The sequence below is a fragment of the Malaclemys terrapin genome, chromosome 4, assembly GCF_027887155.1.
Source record: "Malaclemys terrapin pileata isolate rMalTer1 chromosome 4, rMalTer1.hap1, whole genome shotgun sequence".
Classification (NCBI taxonomy): domain Eukaryota; kingdom Metazoa; phylum Chordata; order Testudines; family Emydidae; genus Malaclemys; species Malaclemys terrapin.
Window position 1 is genome coordinate 59,857,255 of NC_071508.1, and position 18,134 is coordinate 59,875,388.

General features: G+C 44.4%; 1 protein-coding gene across 3 annotated transcripts in view; it reads right to left on the minus strand.

Moving 5' to 3' along the window:
• Positions 1-15,370, minus strand: part of SYT9 (synaptotagmin 9) — a 127,942-nt gene extending 112,572 nt beyond the window's left edge. For all 3 annotated transcript variants that reach the window (XM_054028719.1, XM_054028717.1, XM_054028720.1), the window contains exon 1: positions 15,223-15,370. In XM_054028719.1, coding sequence (XP_053884694.1) covers positions 15,223-15,370 — 148 coding nt within the window. The remainder of the gene's footprint in view (positions 1-15,222) is intronic.
• Between the last annotated feature and the right edge of the window lie 2,764 nt (positions 15,371-18,134).

An 18,134-nucleotide genomic window follows, 5' to 3' on the forward strand; every position in this document is an offset into this window, starting at 1 on the left:
ACGCCGAGCTGCATGCAATTCTAGGGGGGGGGGGGGGCTGCCACCACTACCCCATCTGTGATCGTGGATTCTGGGTCGGGGATAGTCTCATCAGCGACGCCTGAGGATTCTGCCGATGGGGGAGAGGAGGAGGATGAGGATGAGCTTGCAGAGAGCACACAGCACTCCGTTCTCCCCAACAGCCAGGATCTTTTTCTCACCCTGACTGAAGTACCCTCCCAAGCCTCCCAAGCCAGTACCCAAGACTCTGACCCCATGGAAGGGACCTCAGGTGAGTTTACCTTTTAAAATATAAAACTTGTTTTAAAAGCAAACGGTTTTTAATGATTACTTTGCCTGACTTTGCATTCGCGGTCAGTTCAGCTACTGGAAAAGTCTGTTAACGTGTCTGGGGATGGAGCGGAAATCCTCCAGGGACATCTCCATGAAGCTCTCCTGGAGGTACTCCGAAAGCCTTGCCAGAAGGTTTCTGGGCAGTGCATCCTTATTCCCTCCTCCATGGTAGGACACTTGACCACGCCATGCTTGCAGCAAGTAATCTGGTATCATTGCCTGACAAAGCTTGGCAGCATATGGTCCCGGTGTTTGCTGGCATTCAAGCAACATCCGTTCTTTATCTTGTTGTGTAATCCTCAGGAGAGTGATATCACTCCTGGTAACCTGGTTGAAATACGGGAACTTAATTAAGGGGACAGAGGTGGCCGTTCCTACTGGGCTGTTTGCCTGTGGCGGAAAATAAATCCTTCCCTGCAGTTAGCCAAGCGCAGATGGGAAATTGGGCCTGAGATTTTCGCGTTTGGCTAGCAGGGATCTTCCCTGTTACCAGCCACGCGGTGGGGGGAGGGGTACCATGATCATCCCAGAGAATTCATGGCGGGAGGGGGGCGGCGGCGGGGGGGGGGTGGTTAGTTTGGTGCCTGCAGGGATCTTCCCTGATACCAGCCACGCGGTGGGGGGGAGGGGTACAGCGATCATCCCAGAGAATTCATGGCGAGGGGGGGGGGGTTAGTTTGTTTTCTGGTGCTGCTGAATGTTAACAGAAAAACCGCAGCACTCTACAGGCTATGCTTGGTATGTGGGAAAGGAGGGCGCAGAAGCTGTAAGACAATGGCTTACCATGGCCGCATGCAAGCCGAATTCTGTTGCCCAGACCTGTGATCTCTAGCAGCAAAGCCACAGGCACTCAGCATTAAGAGGCAAAATGCGACCTTGCACAGAAATCACATGTGCTCTGTAATGTGAATAGTGTTGGTCACCGTGAAAGAGTATAAGCATTGTTCTTTAAAATGTAGCTTTTTAAACAATTCTCTCTTTTTTCCCCTCCCTACAGCAGCTGCAAATTCCTCAAGCCTCCCTCCTCCATCCCAAAGGTTATCACAGATAAGGCGTCGTAAGAAGAGAACACGAGACGAGATGTTTTCTGAAATTATGGAATCCAGCCGCAGTGACAGAGCTCATCTGAATGAGTGGAAGGAAACAGTTTCAAAGTATAGGAAAGAAGCCAGTGAACGTGAGGACAGGAGGGACCAACGTGAGGATATGAGGGACCAACGTGAGGACAGGAGGGACCAACGTGAGGAGAGGAGGGACCAACGTGAGGAGAGGAGAGACGCTCGAGATGAGAGGTGGCGGCAGGAAGACCAGAGGAGGCAGGATGCAACGCTGGGGCTGCTGCGTGAGCAAACAGACATGCTCCGGCGTCTGGTGGAGCTTCAGGAACGGCTGCTGGAAAACAGACTGCCGCTTCAGCCCCTGTTCCACCCTCCCCCCTCCCCATGTTCCGTATCCTCCTCACCCAGACGTGTAAGAACGCGGGGGGGGGGGAGGCTCCGTACACCTTCCCATTCCACCCCAGTAGACAGCCCAAGCAAAAGGCTGTCATTTTTTTAACCTTTTCTTTGTGGCTTTTTCCTTCCCAGCAATCCTCCTCCCAAATACCACCCGGGTTCCCTCCCTCTTTTTCTAATCTATTAATAAAGAATAAATGATTTTTAAATGATAGTGACTTTATTTGGTTTGAAAGAAAGCTGGGGGAAGGGGGAGGGTGGGTTCCTTACAGAAAATCAGTCAATAAAGGGGGCGGGTTTTCATGAAGGAGAAATAAACAGATATTTCACACTGTAGCCTGGCCAGTCATGAAACTGGTTTTTAAAGCTTCTCTGATGCACAGCGCTTCCTGGTGTGCTCTTCTAATTGCCCTGGTGTCTGGCTGCGCGTAATCAGCAGCCAGGCGATTTGCCTCAGCCTCCCACCCCGCCATAAAGGTCTCCCCCTTACTTTCACAGAGATTGTGGAGCACACAGCAAGCAGAAATAACAATGGGGAGATTTCTTTGGCTGAAGTCAGAGCGAGTCAATAATAATCGCCAGCGACCTTTTAAACGGCCAAATGCACATTCTACCACCATTCTGCACTTGCTTAGCCTGTAGTTAAACAGCTCCTGACTCCTGTCCAGGCTGCCTGTGTACGGCTTCATAAGCCAGGGCATTAAGGGGTAGGCTGGGTCCCCAAGAATAACTATTGGCATTTCAACATCCCCAACGGTTATTTTCTGGTCCGGAAAGTAAGTCCCTTGCTGCAGCCCTTTAAACAGAGTAGTGTTCCTGAAGACGCGAGCGTCATGAACCCTTCCCGCCCAGCCCGCGTTGATGTTGGTGAAACGTCCCTTGTGATCCACAAGTGCTTGCAGCACCATTGAAAAGTACCCCTTGCGGTTTATGTACTCGGTGGCTTGGTGCTCCGCTGCCAAGATAGGGATATGGGTTCCGTCTATCGCCCCACCACAGTTAGGGAATCCCATTGCAGCAAAACCATCCACTATAGCCTGCACATTTCCCAGAGTCACTAACTTTCGTAGCAGCACCTGAGTGATTGCTTTGGCTACTTGCATCACAGCAGCCCCCACAGTAGATTTGCCCACTCCAAATTGATTCCCGACTGACCGGTAGCTGTCTGGCATTGCAAGCTTCTACAGGGCTATCGCCACGCGCTTCTCAACTGTGAGGGCTGCTCTCATCTTGGTATTCTGTCGTTTCAGGGCAGGGGACAGCAAGTCACAAAGTTCCATGAAAGTGCCCTTACGCATGCGAAAGTTCCGCAGCCACTGGGAATCGTCCCAGACCTGCAACACTATGCGGTCCCACCAGTCTGTGCTTGTTTCCCTTGCCCAGAATCAGCGTTCCATGGATAGAATCTGCCCCATTAACAACATGATCTCCAAAGCACCGGGGCCCGTGGTTTCACAGAATTCTGTATCCGTGTCCGTGTCCATGTCCATGTCAATGTCCTCATCATGCTTGTCGCTGCGCTGCCGCCGCCGCTGCCTCCTCGCCTCGTTTTTCTGGTCCTGGCTGAGCATAAACTCCACGAGAACGCGCGAGGTGTTTACAATATTCATGACTGCTGTCTTGAGCTCAGCGGGCTCCATGCTTGCCGTGGTATGGAGTCTGCAGTGTTCACCCACCCAGGAAAAAAGGCGCGAAAATGGTTGTCTGCCGTCCATTGCTTTCATGCAGGGAGGGAGGGAGGGAGGAGGTGAGGCTGTACCCAGAACCACCTGCGACGATGTTTTTTGTCCCATCAGGCACTGGGATCTTAACCCACAATCCCAATGGGCGCGGGAGACTGCGGGAACTATGGGATAGCTATGGGATAGCTACCCACAGTGCAACGGTGCAGAAATCGACGCTAGCCCCGGTACTTGGACGCACACCACCGAATTAATGTGCTTAGTGTGGCCGCATTCATTTCGACTTTATACAACCTGTTTTTCAAATCCGAATTATATAAATTCGGATTAATCCCGTAGTGTAGACATACCCTATGACTAGGAGTAATGGGATCAAATTAAAAAGGGAAAATATAGGCTGAATGTCATAAAAAAGACTATCTGACCATGAGAACAATTTGGCTGTAGAACAGTTTCTCAAGGGAAGTAGTGAAAGCCTTATCACTTAAGGTTTTTAATACAGACTAGATAAAAGTTGTTCATATCTAGTGTCTGGAACTCATTGAATCTCATAGCAAACCATCATATTGGAGAGGTCACAGAATTATGCATTATTTACAGCAAGCCAATCAGTGCTGTGGGAAAAACCTGTATGTTAAAATTTATTTCTACATTTACTGCCTCCCCACAGCCCAATCAGTGGTGCATTCGGGATATAAAACTGCACTTAACTCCATGTTCATTTAAGCTTTTCCATTCATGTGCAATAACCTTGCAATGCCCAATAAAAAGAAAAACCAGACAATTACATATAGGAGGTCAAATCTGCTTTGTTTTTATAACTGAAATCAGTTGGGATTATACTTCTGATTCCGATTTGTGGATGCAATCAAGCAGTTAGATGTCTAAATGCAGACATCTGCACGCACAATTGATTCTGCTCAGGAAATTAGAAGACATTTTGGGGGAGGGGAGAGGGAAATGTGGCTTATTATTTGCACTTTGGTCACTCAAATTAGCACAAAATACAGAGGTGAAAGTAAGCCAGTATGCCCCAGTACGGCGTACCGGAAAGAGCTGGTGCGCCATACTGGGGTGGCCCGGCTTCCCCAGGGGGCAATTTAAAGGGCCTGGGGCTCCAGCAGGGGCTAGGGCTGTGGGGCTCTGGCTGTTATTTAAAAAGTCTGGGGCTCCCGCTGCTTCTACAGCCCCGGCCCTTTAAATAGCTGCTGGAGCCCCGCTGCCACTACTCCACGGCTCCGACGGCTATTTAAAGGGCCGGAGCAGTACAAGCAGGGGAGCCCCAGGCCCTTTAAATAGCCCCCAGAGCCCTGGGATAGCAGGGGCTCCAGGGGCTATTTAAAGGGCTGGGGCTTCAGCTGCCTCTGCCGCCCCGGTCGTTTAAATAGCCGCTGGAGCCCCACCGCTTCCCCAGGGCTCCAGCAGCTATTTAAAGGACCGGGGCAGTAGAAGCAGGGAAGCCCCGGGCCCTTTAAATAGCCCCCAGAGCCTCTGGCTGCTGCTGCTACCCAGTGGGGGAGGGGAGGAGGCACTTACCTTACAGGGTGGGCTGGGGCTGGCTCTGACCCCCTCATCCCCGCCCCTTCCGCCCTAGGCTCCACCCCTTCCGGGGGGCCAGAGCTGGCCCCAGTGTACTGGTAAGTCACTGGACTTACTTTCACCCCTGACAAAATATAACAATTTAGAATGCTAACAACATTATGTATCAACAGCATTATCGTACCATATGTTCACAAAAAGTTTTTACAAGGAACTACTAACCCATACAGCCATTAGAAATTAAGACTTCTACATAAGTGATTGGGGCTATGTGCCCTATAAATGTAAATGACTGCCTATTGAAAATAAACTCATGAATATTTCTTAGAGATGTAATAAAGCAAATTCTGCCCTCAGACAAGAATGTGCAAATCCCATTGAAAGAAAATGTTGTCACTACTAATGTGATGGTAAGGGCTCAGTGGGAATTACAAGCATATACATGCGAGAGCAGAATTTGATCCAATTTCTGAAATCTACAGAATATGCAAAGGTATTTAAGGTTAGAGCCTTGGAGTAATGAAGAGGGATTGGACTGTAATTAATCACAAACACCTGAAAATGTTGGTATTTCTTATGTTTCTCTTTAGGTAATTTCCCCATCATCTGTATTTTTCCATTGATTATCCTAATTTTCTTTGACAGTGATAGTACATTATAAGAAACTTGCTTGAGTAGTTGGATGTTAGTGGACAAATAATTTCTGATTAGATTTTGTAAATGATATGCTAATCCAATTTCCAAGAATGCGTCACAAACCTGCTCTCTAGTATATATTAAAAACACATATAAAATGACCTATATACAGGTCCCTCATATAATTTCCCTTGAATGTTTCTGTAGATTCCTAAGATGCATTATTAATGACAGTATTTGCTATTTATTTGTTCTGGGTGTATTTCCAGGAATCAAACTTGGTTGCTTTCAAAGACACCATAGGATGAGGTTCCGTGCCCTCAGAGAAAATCTTTTATCATGGAGACAATTGGCATATGCCTCCAGCTCACTTGAAATAATCCTTGCCACCACATTTTCCAGTATATTGCAATGCTCTAGTAGTTCAGAATATAGACCCATATGCAGGTCCTAATTTTAAGCATGTGCGTAGTTCCAAAGAAGTCAATGGGACTACTCACCCACCTAACTTCAGACATGGCTGAACAGGGACCGTCTTTGGGAGAATACTGAAAACTGCCATGGCAGGAACACTGGCTTTGTATTAATTTCTTTGTAAATTTTAAAAGCTCAAAAGTTCAAGGAGACCTTAAAGAATTTAAAGTAAACAGAGGAAGAATGAGTAAAATGGGTAGCAAAATATGAATAAAAAATAGCAAAAGAGAAGTTATAAAAGTGAGAGGAAAAATAAGTGTTATATTTCTCTCATGTGCATGCCTTCTGTTAGATCCCCCTAACTAAAAACCACAATGCCCCATGAGAGAGGCAAGCATTATTCTGATTTTACAGCTGGAGAAACTGAGGCACGGAGCGGGATATTGAAATAACTGGAAGGATGTGTCATATCATGTACTTATACAAACATAAGCTATGAAATGCAAAGATAAACTGGGGAGATAAGTTGTCTTAAGAAAACTAGTGCAAAGGGATCCAGGTGTGATTAGATATGCGAAGACCTGGGGTTCATTTTGACTCAATGTGCATTTTTGCCTTGGTTATTTATGTCATAAAGCAACTCTAATTTTGCAAGTGAATGTCTTTATGTTTTTGTTTTAATTTTAACAAGTCTGGCTGAAGTATCTCCCATTTAAATACAAACAGGGATCAGACGCAGTAATAAAAATGGGAAGTCATATGGGGAACTGACTGGACTAGCAATGGGAAGCTCTGATAAAGTGATTCTCTCTCAAAATTTATGCTGGGATTTTATCAGGACACCGCTAACAAATCAGAATGCTTAGCATCTTATACCAATTGGAGCCCAAAGTAATACTGTGCAAGCCTGGATACATTTGTCTTCTCTCACAGAGTATTAAAAAAACCCACCTCAAAAATGCAAACTGCAAATGTAGTTAGCAGCACTCTATACTGTACAGCACACCACTGTACGCATTTAAGGACTATTTTGTAAACTATGCAAGTCTGGTGTAACTCCTGGGAAGTTCTAGGATTACAGCAAGGATAATTTTAATGAAGGAATTTACAGTCCCTCCCCTCCCTCTTTCTACTTTAAGAAAGTCACCTGGAATCCTTTGTAAGAATTTCTGCTTTTCACTTGCTACATTAAATATTTATTCCCTATGCTCGCTTAGTGGGTCCAACTTTTTACAGGTAATTCTCTGCAATCTTGCTGTTTTCTGAGCATGAAGAATTTACTTCAAGTTATTTTTTAAGCCCCTAAATCAACAATATGGGGACAATTCTCAACAGCTCCAATCTCTTACCCAGCACAGGTGTGGGGAAGAAGGGGAAAGTGGCTAGGAGCCATCTTTGCTCCTTCCTCTCTCCTGTGGCCAGCAAGGGGCCAACTGACCCTCTCAGAGCAGCCACAGAGAACTGGTGGAAGCGGATGAGGGTGGAAATGCCAGGAGAGGCTGGAGTAAAGTCAGCCACACTAGCTTTTGCCAGCTCAGGATTCCTCAATTTGGAGGAATGCTCAGTTGACTCCTTTAGGGCAGTTTTAAGGTTACTTATGCAACCCTGACAGTGCATAGTGAGGTTAGCTAGGCTGAGGATCTGGCCATACATGTCCGTACAACATCTACAACAACTAGGCTCCAATCTGGGACCTCTGGATCCCACTGTAATACATCCAATAACAAGCATCTATACATACACAGAATATTTGTAAAAAGACATTTCCCATAGTATAAGTCTGTAACGGTTTGTACAATTGTTATATTAAAGCAGAACCTTTGTTTAGAAAAAATAATATAGTAACTTGTACAATAATTTTCACCATCTTGTTTAGTTTGCTTCACATTGTATCACAGGTTTTGTAAGGGCAACAACTAAAGTCCCCAAATCTTTGTTGGTAAGCACACTTGTAGTCCTCCTTGTTTTAGCAGATACATGCTCTTTTGTTTCCTCTTTCTCAAAGCACATAATTTTACAGTTATCTGTTGAACACAGCATTTTTTCTCTCGTAACCTGAGTACTTAACCCTATTAGTGTCAATGGAAAATCTCTGAGTGCCTAGCCATTTACAGTAAATGTGCACTAAACCCAATTAAAACAATATACCATTTCACATTAAAGATGAGCAGCAAACGTTTCTTTAAATCCCCCCGTTTCTTTAAATCCCCCAAACTTGTGCCTGACCTTTCAAAAGAGGAAAACAGTGTTCAGCTCCCATATAAAATATGTAATTTAAACTATATTTTAACGAAGTTTAAAACGATATTTTGGTTTCTGAAATTCAAAGGAATCTGAGCTGCAGTCTTCCTTGTTCATTTGCCATAATGTCAGAGGAGCTGGTTTACTGCTGCCTTACATCGTGGGGAGTGATTTATACTGATGGGAAATGGGTCAAAAACACTATCAATTCAGAATTGTAGCATTTTACCTTTATTTGTACTGGTGTCACTGGCTACAAAATATGCAGGGCAATGGTGACTCTGGCCCAGAATGAGTAAAAAACACAGTGACAATAAATGTACTATACCCTGAAAGGGTTATTCCACCTTTTTTCACTTCGTGCCTGTGTAAATTGCTTTTTCCCCTTCGGCTGAAATTTCTCATGCTTAAACTAATCTTTTTCCCTGATACTTTTCGTTTTTTTAAAGTTTGAACAAAATCAGTTGAGTCACTTTCGAGTTGTCCAAGCATGAAAAGTTAGACATGTCCCTCTTAAGAAATTAAGCTAGTTAATGTCAAACTTGCTGGGGACTTAGCCCTAGTTAAGGACAAAGGAATGACATGTTTGAAGAAACCTAAGCTGAGGTTTTCAGAGAGGCCCAAAGGCGTGAGGACTCCAGCTCCCATTGAACCACAACTCCTTTCGGTTCCTGTGAAAACCCAGGCCCAATTCACCAATTTTTTTAAGAAGTGATTTAATATAAGGGCTACAGTTTATTCAGAAAAATGCAAGCCCCCATAATGAGACTGGTTTTAAGATGAGTTCACAACACATTAGTAATCATAATATGGGGTAAAATGTACAGTCCGTGTTGGAAAGATTTTCTGTGAGCAAGGGTGTGTCTAGACGAACAGTTAGCCTGTGGCAAGCTGGGGTGTGTATCTACATGACACTAGCATGCCACATACTAAGTGGCAGTAGCAGGGTCCACACAGCCAGTTAGTGTGCCACAGGCTATAGCACTGTAGATTTATACCCTGGCTTGCCGAAGATTTCATTTAAACAAGCCTCAAGTTTGGCTTCTGTGCTCACGTGGTTGGCTGAATGCCAACCAGTTCAGACATCTTTGCTGCTTTCCACTTGTTTTTCCTATTGATAATGTATTATGCAGCTAAGCCACCTATGCCCTGTGTAGAGGAATCAAGCAAAGTTAAAAACACATTTAGTTAAGTAATGTATTGATGAAGAGGACCCTTAGCTTCCACTGACATAAATGTAAATTGTACCCTTTCACATTGTTCCTTCAATAGCCATCACATTTCCATGGCTACATTTCTTGGTTTCTTGATTGCAATCAACTATTTTTAATTTGATTAAATAATAAAGTCTGACTTTTCCATTACTGTATAAAATCCATCGCTTTTGCTCAAGACCTATAGAGTTCTTCATGTCTAATGTCCATCACTAAACCACAATATTCACTGTTTATTCTATTTCAGCAGATAGTGATCATTTTAAAAGGACATAATTAAGAATAACCTCTGATCTTATTGGCTTATCCTCAAAATGTGCAATCCAATATGACAGTCAAGAATAGGCAGCTTTATTTAGTATTTCTACTGTCATTATTCCACTCAGTGTGACATTAATGAAAATTCACCATGATTAATGGTCTAGCCCTTTTATATAACACCCTTATCTGCATAAACATTTCCTGATCATTCTTCTCATCCTCCTCCAAAGGTCCACAACAGCTTCCAATGACCTTTTTAAATTTTTTATTATAAGTTTCTAGGGCTAGATCCTTTCACTCTTTTATCTACAGGAAGAGTAAAGAATCCAATCCAGATTGTGCTGGAGAGGCATATTGTCTTTTTTGACATAATCTCCAACATTTTATCACAAAATTTCCTAGTCCTTTGAATAAATGCTTCATACTCATATATCAGTAATTATCAACAAACTGGAAACCAGGCAGTGAGCACTCCGTGGCTGCAGGACATGCACAGTAAGGAGCACATGGAGAGCAGAAGCTGTGGAAAAGGTGTGGGGGGGGGTAATCTGAGAAGGGTGAGACATGCCACACCAGAGGATCCTGTAGAAATGTGCAGGGATGGGCACGTTTACCAAAGAACAATGGCAGACCAACCCTGCCAAATGACTGGTCCCTGGGGAATTCTCTGGCGTGTTGCAAGATGGGTGAAAAGATATGCAAACACAACAAAAAGCAGTGGCAAAAAAATGTAAAAATTGCCGTCTGATGTCTGGAACTTTGTCATCCAAAAATATACATATTGTCCTATTTGTAACAGAAGTGCAAACCACAGGAATTTGCCACAAAATTCGCCACTCTGAGAAAACCAGCATTGACTCTAGTGGACAGAAGAAGACCACTATCACTTACCTTCGGTGCTAAACTGTTAACAGTCCTAAACCAAAATCATAGTACACTTTTGACTGATCTTTCTACAAAACACCCGCTTCTCTGGCAATCCAGAGTCACATACCTGTGTGACAAAAGTATACAGCTGCTTCTACACACTGCTAAGATTGCCCCACATCAGATGTTTAACTTGGGAAGTGAGAAAGGACTGGAAGAGGGATCTACTAGAGGAAAAGTCCACAAAGAATCAGCACGTCCTTGCTGTTGCCCTGATTCCTCTTCAGCAACTGAACACCCATTCCTCAACTGCAAAATTTTTGTTGGCTTTAATTAAACTCACTTTCCAGGTGACTATCTCAAAGGTCCCATAACTCCACTTAAGATGGTTTTCACATGCATATCTAAGGTACTGATGTTGCCCTCATTACCATAGTATCTGAGCATCGCAGAGTCTTTAATGTATTTATCCTCATAACACCCCTCTGTGGTAGGGAAGTGCTATTACTACACCATTTTACAGGTGGGGAATTGAAACAGAGAGGCTAAGGGCCAGCTTGTTAATGGTATTTAGATGCCTAAAGATGCAGATAGATGCATTTTTCAAAAGTGCCTTGGCACCTAACTCTCATTGAACAAATCCTACTAGGTGCCTATCTACATCTTTAGGTGCCTAAATACTTTGACAATCTGGTTCTAAGTGACTTGCCCAAGTCATTTTACACATGAAGTCTGTGGTGGAGCAGTGAAGTGAACCTGGATCTCTTAAGTCCCAGGCATGTACCCTAACCAATAGACCATCCTTTCTTCCATATAGGGAAAATTATGTAACAAGTAAAGATACTGTACATCATCATTTTCACCAAATTGAAGAGTTTAGGTGAGCATATAATTTACTGGGAAAATGCATCTGAGCATGGAGAAACTTTCTAAAAACAGCATTCACATATTTTTTGTACAAAAACTGCCATAATGAAAACAGTAGCACTGCTAACCATTAGCCACACGCCGCATATATTTTTCCTTTATAGCCTATTTACTAACAAATGTTTATGTATTTTTAAATGGTTTTCTTTTGTGTTTGGCTTGACAGGATTTCCTGCTATCTGAGAGGAATATAGTTTGGGTGGCTGATGAAAAACTTGCTTACATAGGAAAGAGTATGACACAATTAAAATGACTTCATGCTTATTTTTGCCCAGAAGAATCTGTCCCCAGCCCTATATTGTAGCCACCATCCTTCCAGTCTTTGAAAACTGATGAGTCTCTCTTCAGAGCCCATAAATTCCATTCCACCATTAACTCAATCAAGCTGGATTTGGCCTGTCTGCTATTGAAGGGGTACTGTCTCCCTCTTTTGGGAGTAGAATGCACTGTCTTCTTAGCAACCATGGATTTGACTGGTCAACCAAACTTTATGGGCAATTCATTTTCCTGACAATTCATATTTGAATTACAGAAATGTGAGTTAAGTGCAATTAATAGCTTCCTAACATAGTAGTTACTCTGTGTAATAGATCAGGTTTGCAGCAAATACTAAAAACCCATCCTACCATAATGGTTTAAGAAATAATGAGCTAAAATAAGAAATACAGAAACAGTTTTCTTCATTAAGGAAAGTAATATGAGAAGACTAAGTATCTCATATTCTTGCAACTATGTATGCTAAATGTATATAACTTTATTGAGCACAGTATGTTTTTAAAATGCTCCCAAACAGAATGCCAGACATCATGTCTGCATGATACTTTCATGAAAAGTCAGGTGTCTTCGACAAAAAAATCTCAAAAACCTTTATTATTCAAAGTGATTTAGGCTACTTCTTTACATATGGTTCAAGTAACTCACAATTCTAAGTGATAATTGACTTAAGCAGATGTCCTCTTGGAATCATTACTTAGGATACAAGAATGTGATTGATACCCGAGTATATAAAAACTAGAGAAACTAGAAATAGACACAATCACTTCTTGAATGCTTTTTGACAGACAAGTGTCTGTCACACACAAAGTATTTATTTGAACCAAATAATTCTTAAAATTATTAAATTAATGTGTATAATATTTATCTGGTGAGTTATTCTACCTATTTTTTAGTAAATTTTAACGTTCTTGTTACAAATGTCTGAAATATTTTAAAGTTAGAGTTGTTTTAAGTGAATGAAGTTATCACAGCTGAAAATAGATCTTAATACAAATAACCTAGATATATGAAAATTCGGCTTCATTTATTGTACATGGAAAAAATTTTTACCTAACCAGTTTTATTCTCCTTATTGGATTGCTCAAGCTATCTTAGTTTACCCAAGCATTTGTCAGTAATTTACATCATGAAAGCTGCCTCATATTAATCAAGTTACTGCAAAATCTTTGTTTGAAAGCATTAGACATTGAAGAATAAATAGACTAAAATTGGAATAAAATCTGTTAAGTGAACTAACTACTGTAAGAATAGTAAATAAATTATTATTAGTGTGCAGTGATGAGCAGCTGAACTGCCGGTACAATTTAGAGTACTGCAAATACTGTCCAGTTCTCAGTTATTTTAACTCTTTCTAAAAATGGTTCTGCTCATTATAATTTTCCTTCACACCTGTGAAACCTTGATTTGACGCAGTATAGAAATTGAAATATAGTATGAGAAACTTTTAAATCTGCTTATGCTCTACAAAATGTTTTCTCCACTGTGGGTAGAAGGAATCTGGGCACTTTGGGGTAAGATAACATCAAATGTTTACTATTTTTATGAACGGCAGCCAGAGTTCAGCTTCCTAATTAAGAAGCTTAAGGGAGTATTTAAATCAGAAGAAACTAAGACAACCAGGCTCAAAACATAATCAAAAATAAATCTCTCAGTTTACATTCTGTCAATTTTAAAGGCTGTTTATTCTGCCTCCTGTCACTGAAAGGCAAAAGAAACTCATCAAGCTCCTCTATATCAAAACATTGTCCTGTGAGCTATTAGATCTTATTGTTTAAATAAAAGACTAATATAAAAACCCAATTATTTAAAATCAAATCTAGACTGATACAAGGACCACATAAATTCAGGAACAACCCCTCAAGGACCGTTCACTGAACACTGAGATTCTGGTTTGATTGAACGCAGTAAAGCTACGTATAGGTTCAAACTACTATCAGGAAGCAAACAAATTCTTAAACTTTAAAACAAACGAAAACACTGGACAACTAAGATGAGATCATTTAAAGTAATGTATCTATGATTCCTGGTTTCAGACCAGCAGTCACAATTATATTTCACTGGGAATACTTTTGAAATTAAGCTTTGCTAAAATTGATGTACATAAATGCTTTAGTCCTAAATGAATCCAGTTTCAAGGGGAGAAATCTAATAATATAAATAGTGTAACCACCTGAAAGAATGGCTGGAAATTGATAACACCAGTTGTTGCTTTCTTCAAGTAGTCTGAGAGAAAATCCTAATGATTTAGGAACACTTAAAACCTCATCAGGTTTTACCTTTCAGCAGCCTTGTAGATTACTCTTCAGAACAACACTTAGGTCAGGTCGTTGCTTGAAACTAAAGAATAGATTCTGTGATTGACTCCACTCCTGTCCTGAACAATCAGAGCTATTGCTTTTATCCTAGAAGGATGTTTCCCCTCTGAAGTTAGAGCACAGGGGCTGTATATGCGCTGGGGGAGTGGGTATGAGGGGGGACACATTCTTCACCTCCCTTGTTGTTCAGTGGAGGTACCTAGGGGTAGGGCGAGGCTATTGATTCTGCATCCCCCATGGGTGGGGTGAGATGGGGAGTATTGATTTTGTGTCTCCCCATGGGTAGGGTGGGATGGGGGTATTGATTCTGCATCTCCCCATGGGTGAGGTGGGACGGGGGGTATTAATTCTGCATCTCCCCGTGGCTGGGGTGGGATGGGGGTATTGATTCTGCATCTGCCCCGGGTGGGGTGGGGTGAGATGGGGATATTGATTCTGCATCTCCCCATGGCTGGGGTGGGGTGAGATGGGGATATTGATTCTGCATCTCCCCATGGCTGGGGTGGGATGGGGGTATTGATTCTGCATCTCCCCATGGCTGGGGTGGGATGGGGAGTATTGATTCTGCATCTCCCCATGGCTGGGGTGGGATGGGGGTATTGATTCTGCGTCTCCCCATGGCTGCGTTGGGATGGGGAGTATTGATTCTGCGTCTCCCCATGGCTGGGGTGGGATGGGGGGTATTGATTCTGCATCTCCCCATGGCTGGGGTGGGATGGGGAGTATTGATTCTGCATCTCCTCATGGCTGGGGTGGGATGGGGAGTATTAATTCTGCATCTCCCCGTGGCTGGGGTGGGATGGGGAGTATTGATTCTGCATCTCCCCATGGCTGGGGTGGGATGGGGAGTATTGATTCTGCATCTCCTCATGGCTGGGGTGGGATGGGGGTATTGATTCTGCGTCTCCCGGACTCTAGACACCGGGGAAGGCGTCTTGGGGAGTGGGGTTTCTCCCCTTCCCAGTAAGTTAGCGGCACAATGAGGGTGGGAAGGGACTAGGGAGTATTGTTTTCTTCTTGCAACCCCCGTCCCCCGCCCTCCGGCCTGAGCAGCAGCGTGTACCTGAGTCCGTGAGCCGGGGCCGGGCTCTGTCCCGCAAGTAGTAGATGAAATCCAGGCAGTTCTCGTTCTCCACCGCCCCGCTGGAGCAGAGCTCGGCCAGCAGCTGCAGCGCTTTCTGACAAATCTCGTCCTCCCTGCCGCCAGGCATCGCCCCCCAGCATCCTTGGGAATGGAGCCGAGCTCTCCGCTCACACAGCACGCGGCGGCTGCCTCTGCCTGCCGCCCGCCTGCAGCCGCCGATGCCACTGGGCAGCCGCCTGCATAGTTGGGAACCAGCCACGGCAGGGGTCCCCCCCCCCTTTGCAAGCCCCCGCGCCCTCTCTGCTCCGAACTGAGCCTTTCTTGGGGACTGCCCTGTTGGCTCTGCTATGGAGGGAGCACCAGGCTGCTCCTGGCAGGAGGAGGAGGATCCCACTAGTTGCATGCGATAGCAGACAGGGAAGCGACCAGGGCTCTCTGAGCCTGTCCCTGCCTGTGCTCCAAGCGGCGCGGGAACAGCTCTCCCCAGCGGCAGGAGCGCTCAGTGCACAAGCGCTGCCATCCTCCTCCCGCTCCGGGCCGGGGGCGGGAAGTGGCCAGGGAACAGCCCAACGCCAGATAAAGACACACAGCCTCTGCTGGGCTGGGCTCAGCCTGCTCTGGAGAACGTCCCACTCCGGCACAAACTTTCCCGGGGCCGGGGCTGGCGAGAGCTGCCTGTCCTCCAGGGGGGGAAACATAAACATACTTATTGTAAGTGATGGGCGCCGACACACACTTCCTTGCTTATGTCCAAATGACGGGCGCGCGCACACACTCGAGCACATATACTCAATGACTGAAATCCAGATCTCTCTCTCTCTCTCACACACACACACACACTCCCTCGCCACACACATCCCATATGTGCTGGAACTAGGGGTGCGGGTGCCGCCGCACGCCCTGGCTGGAAGTGGTTTCAATTATATACAGGGTTTACAGTTTGGTTCAATGCCTCTCAGCACCCCACCATACACATTGTTCCAGCACACAGAGGTGAAAGTGGGCCCGTATCGCGCACTAGTGACCGCTGGTACCAGCCCATACACAGCTGATGTTAAAGCGTTGCCGCGGCAGCATTTTAACATATCTGTCCCCCCCAGTTGGTGGCCCTGCCTTGCCAATGGGGGGCGGGAAGGGGGTGTAAAAGGGCCAGGAGCCCCAGGCCCTTTTAAATCGCCGACGGTGCCCCGGGCGGTGCGGTCCAGGCAGTGCGGATGGGTCAGCTGTGGGAGGCTGACCCCAGCCCCGCCCCTTCCACCAGGGGCCCTGCCCATTCCGGGGGCCTGGAGCCGGACCCCCATACGGGTAAGTCTTCTATGTTACTTCCACCCCTGCCAGCCCTCCTCACACACACACACAAAATTATGTCCCACAACCCCCCCAACACACAGTTAAGTCCAGATCTCTCTCACACACACAATTACTTAAGTCCAGCTGTCACACTGACACACAAACTCAGTTACTTATGTCCAGGTATCCCTCTCTCTCTCTCATACACACACACTTGCTTATGTCCAGATGGCAGACGCGCACACACATGGGTACACCTACTGATTATCTGCTTATTTCCAGATTTTAGACAAACAGGAAACACACGCATACATACCTGGGGTTCATACACTCATTTGCTTATTTCAGTCGATGGATGAATACAAAATTCTGAGATTTGGGTGTGTAAATTAATTCAGTGAAACCAAGAAGTGTAAATCACAAAGAAAGAGCCATGATTAACTGTGTTGGGCAGAGGGTGATGGGGTAGAAGATCAGGAAGGAGGGGGAACACAAAATGAGGGTGGGGAAGAGGAAGGAAGAAATGAGGGAAGAGCAGATAGGTACAAAAATACAAGGAGAAAGAGTGAAGAATGGTAAAAAGGGTCAAAATGGGACAAAGACAAAAGCTCTGCAAAAATAGAGGGACGGAAACAGAGGTGCAAAGTCCAGGAGTGGCAACAAGGTTAAAAAAATGGGAGGAGGAGGAGCAGAGAAGGAAAGGAATAGGCAACAAAATGGAGGAAGGAGTAGTTCAAAGAGGCACAAAAGAGAGAAGGAATGTGAGGAGAAGCCCATTAAAATGATGGTGAGGAGGACAGAAAGAGATTGGAAAAAAGAAGGAAGCAAAAATGAAGGCAGATATGAGGAGAAGGCGGCACAGGGATTTCAGGGGAGCATGAATAAGCCATTTTTTCTCTGGAGGCTGTACACAGGACAAGAAGGGGTATATCAAATAAGAGAGAGATGGAGGGGAAATGTGGGAGGATGAGAAAAAGGCAGAGTGGTGCAAAGAGGCTGTAAATACTGCAGGCAATCCATTTCTTTGTGTAAACCTCATAGGAAAGCAAGGGATGCACTTTAAGAGAGTTCTGGGTCACATTTCATTGTATATCTGGGTTTTCTCTCTGTTTGGAAAGCCAGACCTGTCTTCTGTCAAAGACCTCAGCTTCTACAGATTAACTAGAGAACAGAAACAGGAACACTTTGAAATCCTAAATCATAGTTCAGAGATGTCTGTATTGTAGGAAAACATCAGAAGTGATATAATGTGTAAAAATAAACCTTAAACGAAGGGCCTGATCAATATAATCTCTGGCAAACCTTTGGGAAATTTCCTTTTCTCGTTCTTGATGAATCAAGTCCACGCTTCTTTTCACTGCCTTTAATATTTATAAACAGTTTGTAAAATACCATATGCTTTTTGTGTCTCACTACCTACTCCCATTCAGAAATGATTACATTCACTGAGCTAATTGTCTTGCAATTATTTTCTATAAATAATGCATGCACTTACTGTCTGGAACCAAGTGGTGGAGAAAATATTAGAATTTTATGACACTGTATGGAGGGCCTATTTTCAGTTAGTTTAGAAGTGTAGGCAAGAATGGCTTTTCTGAAAC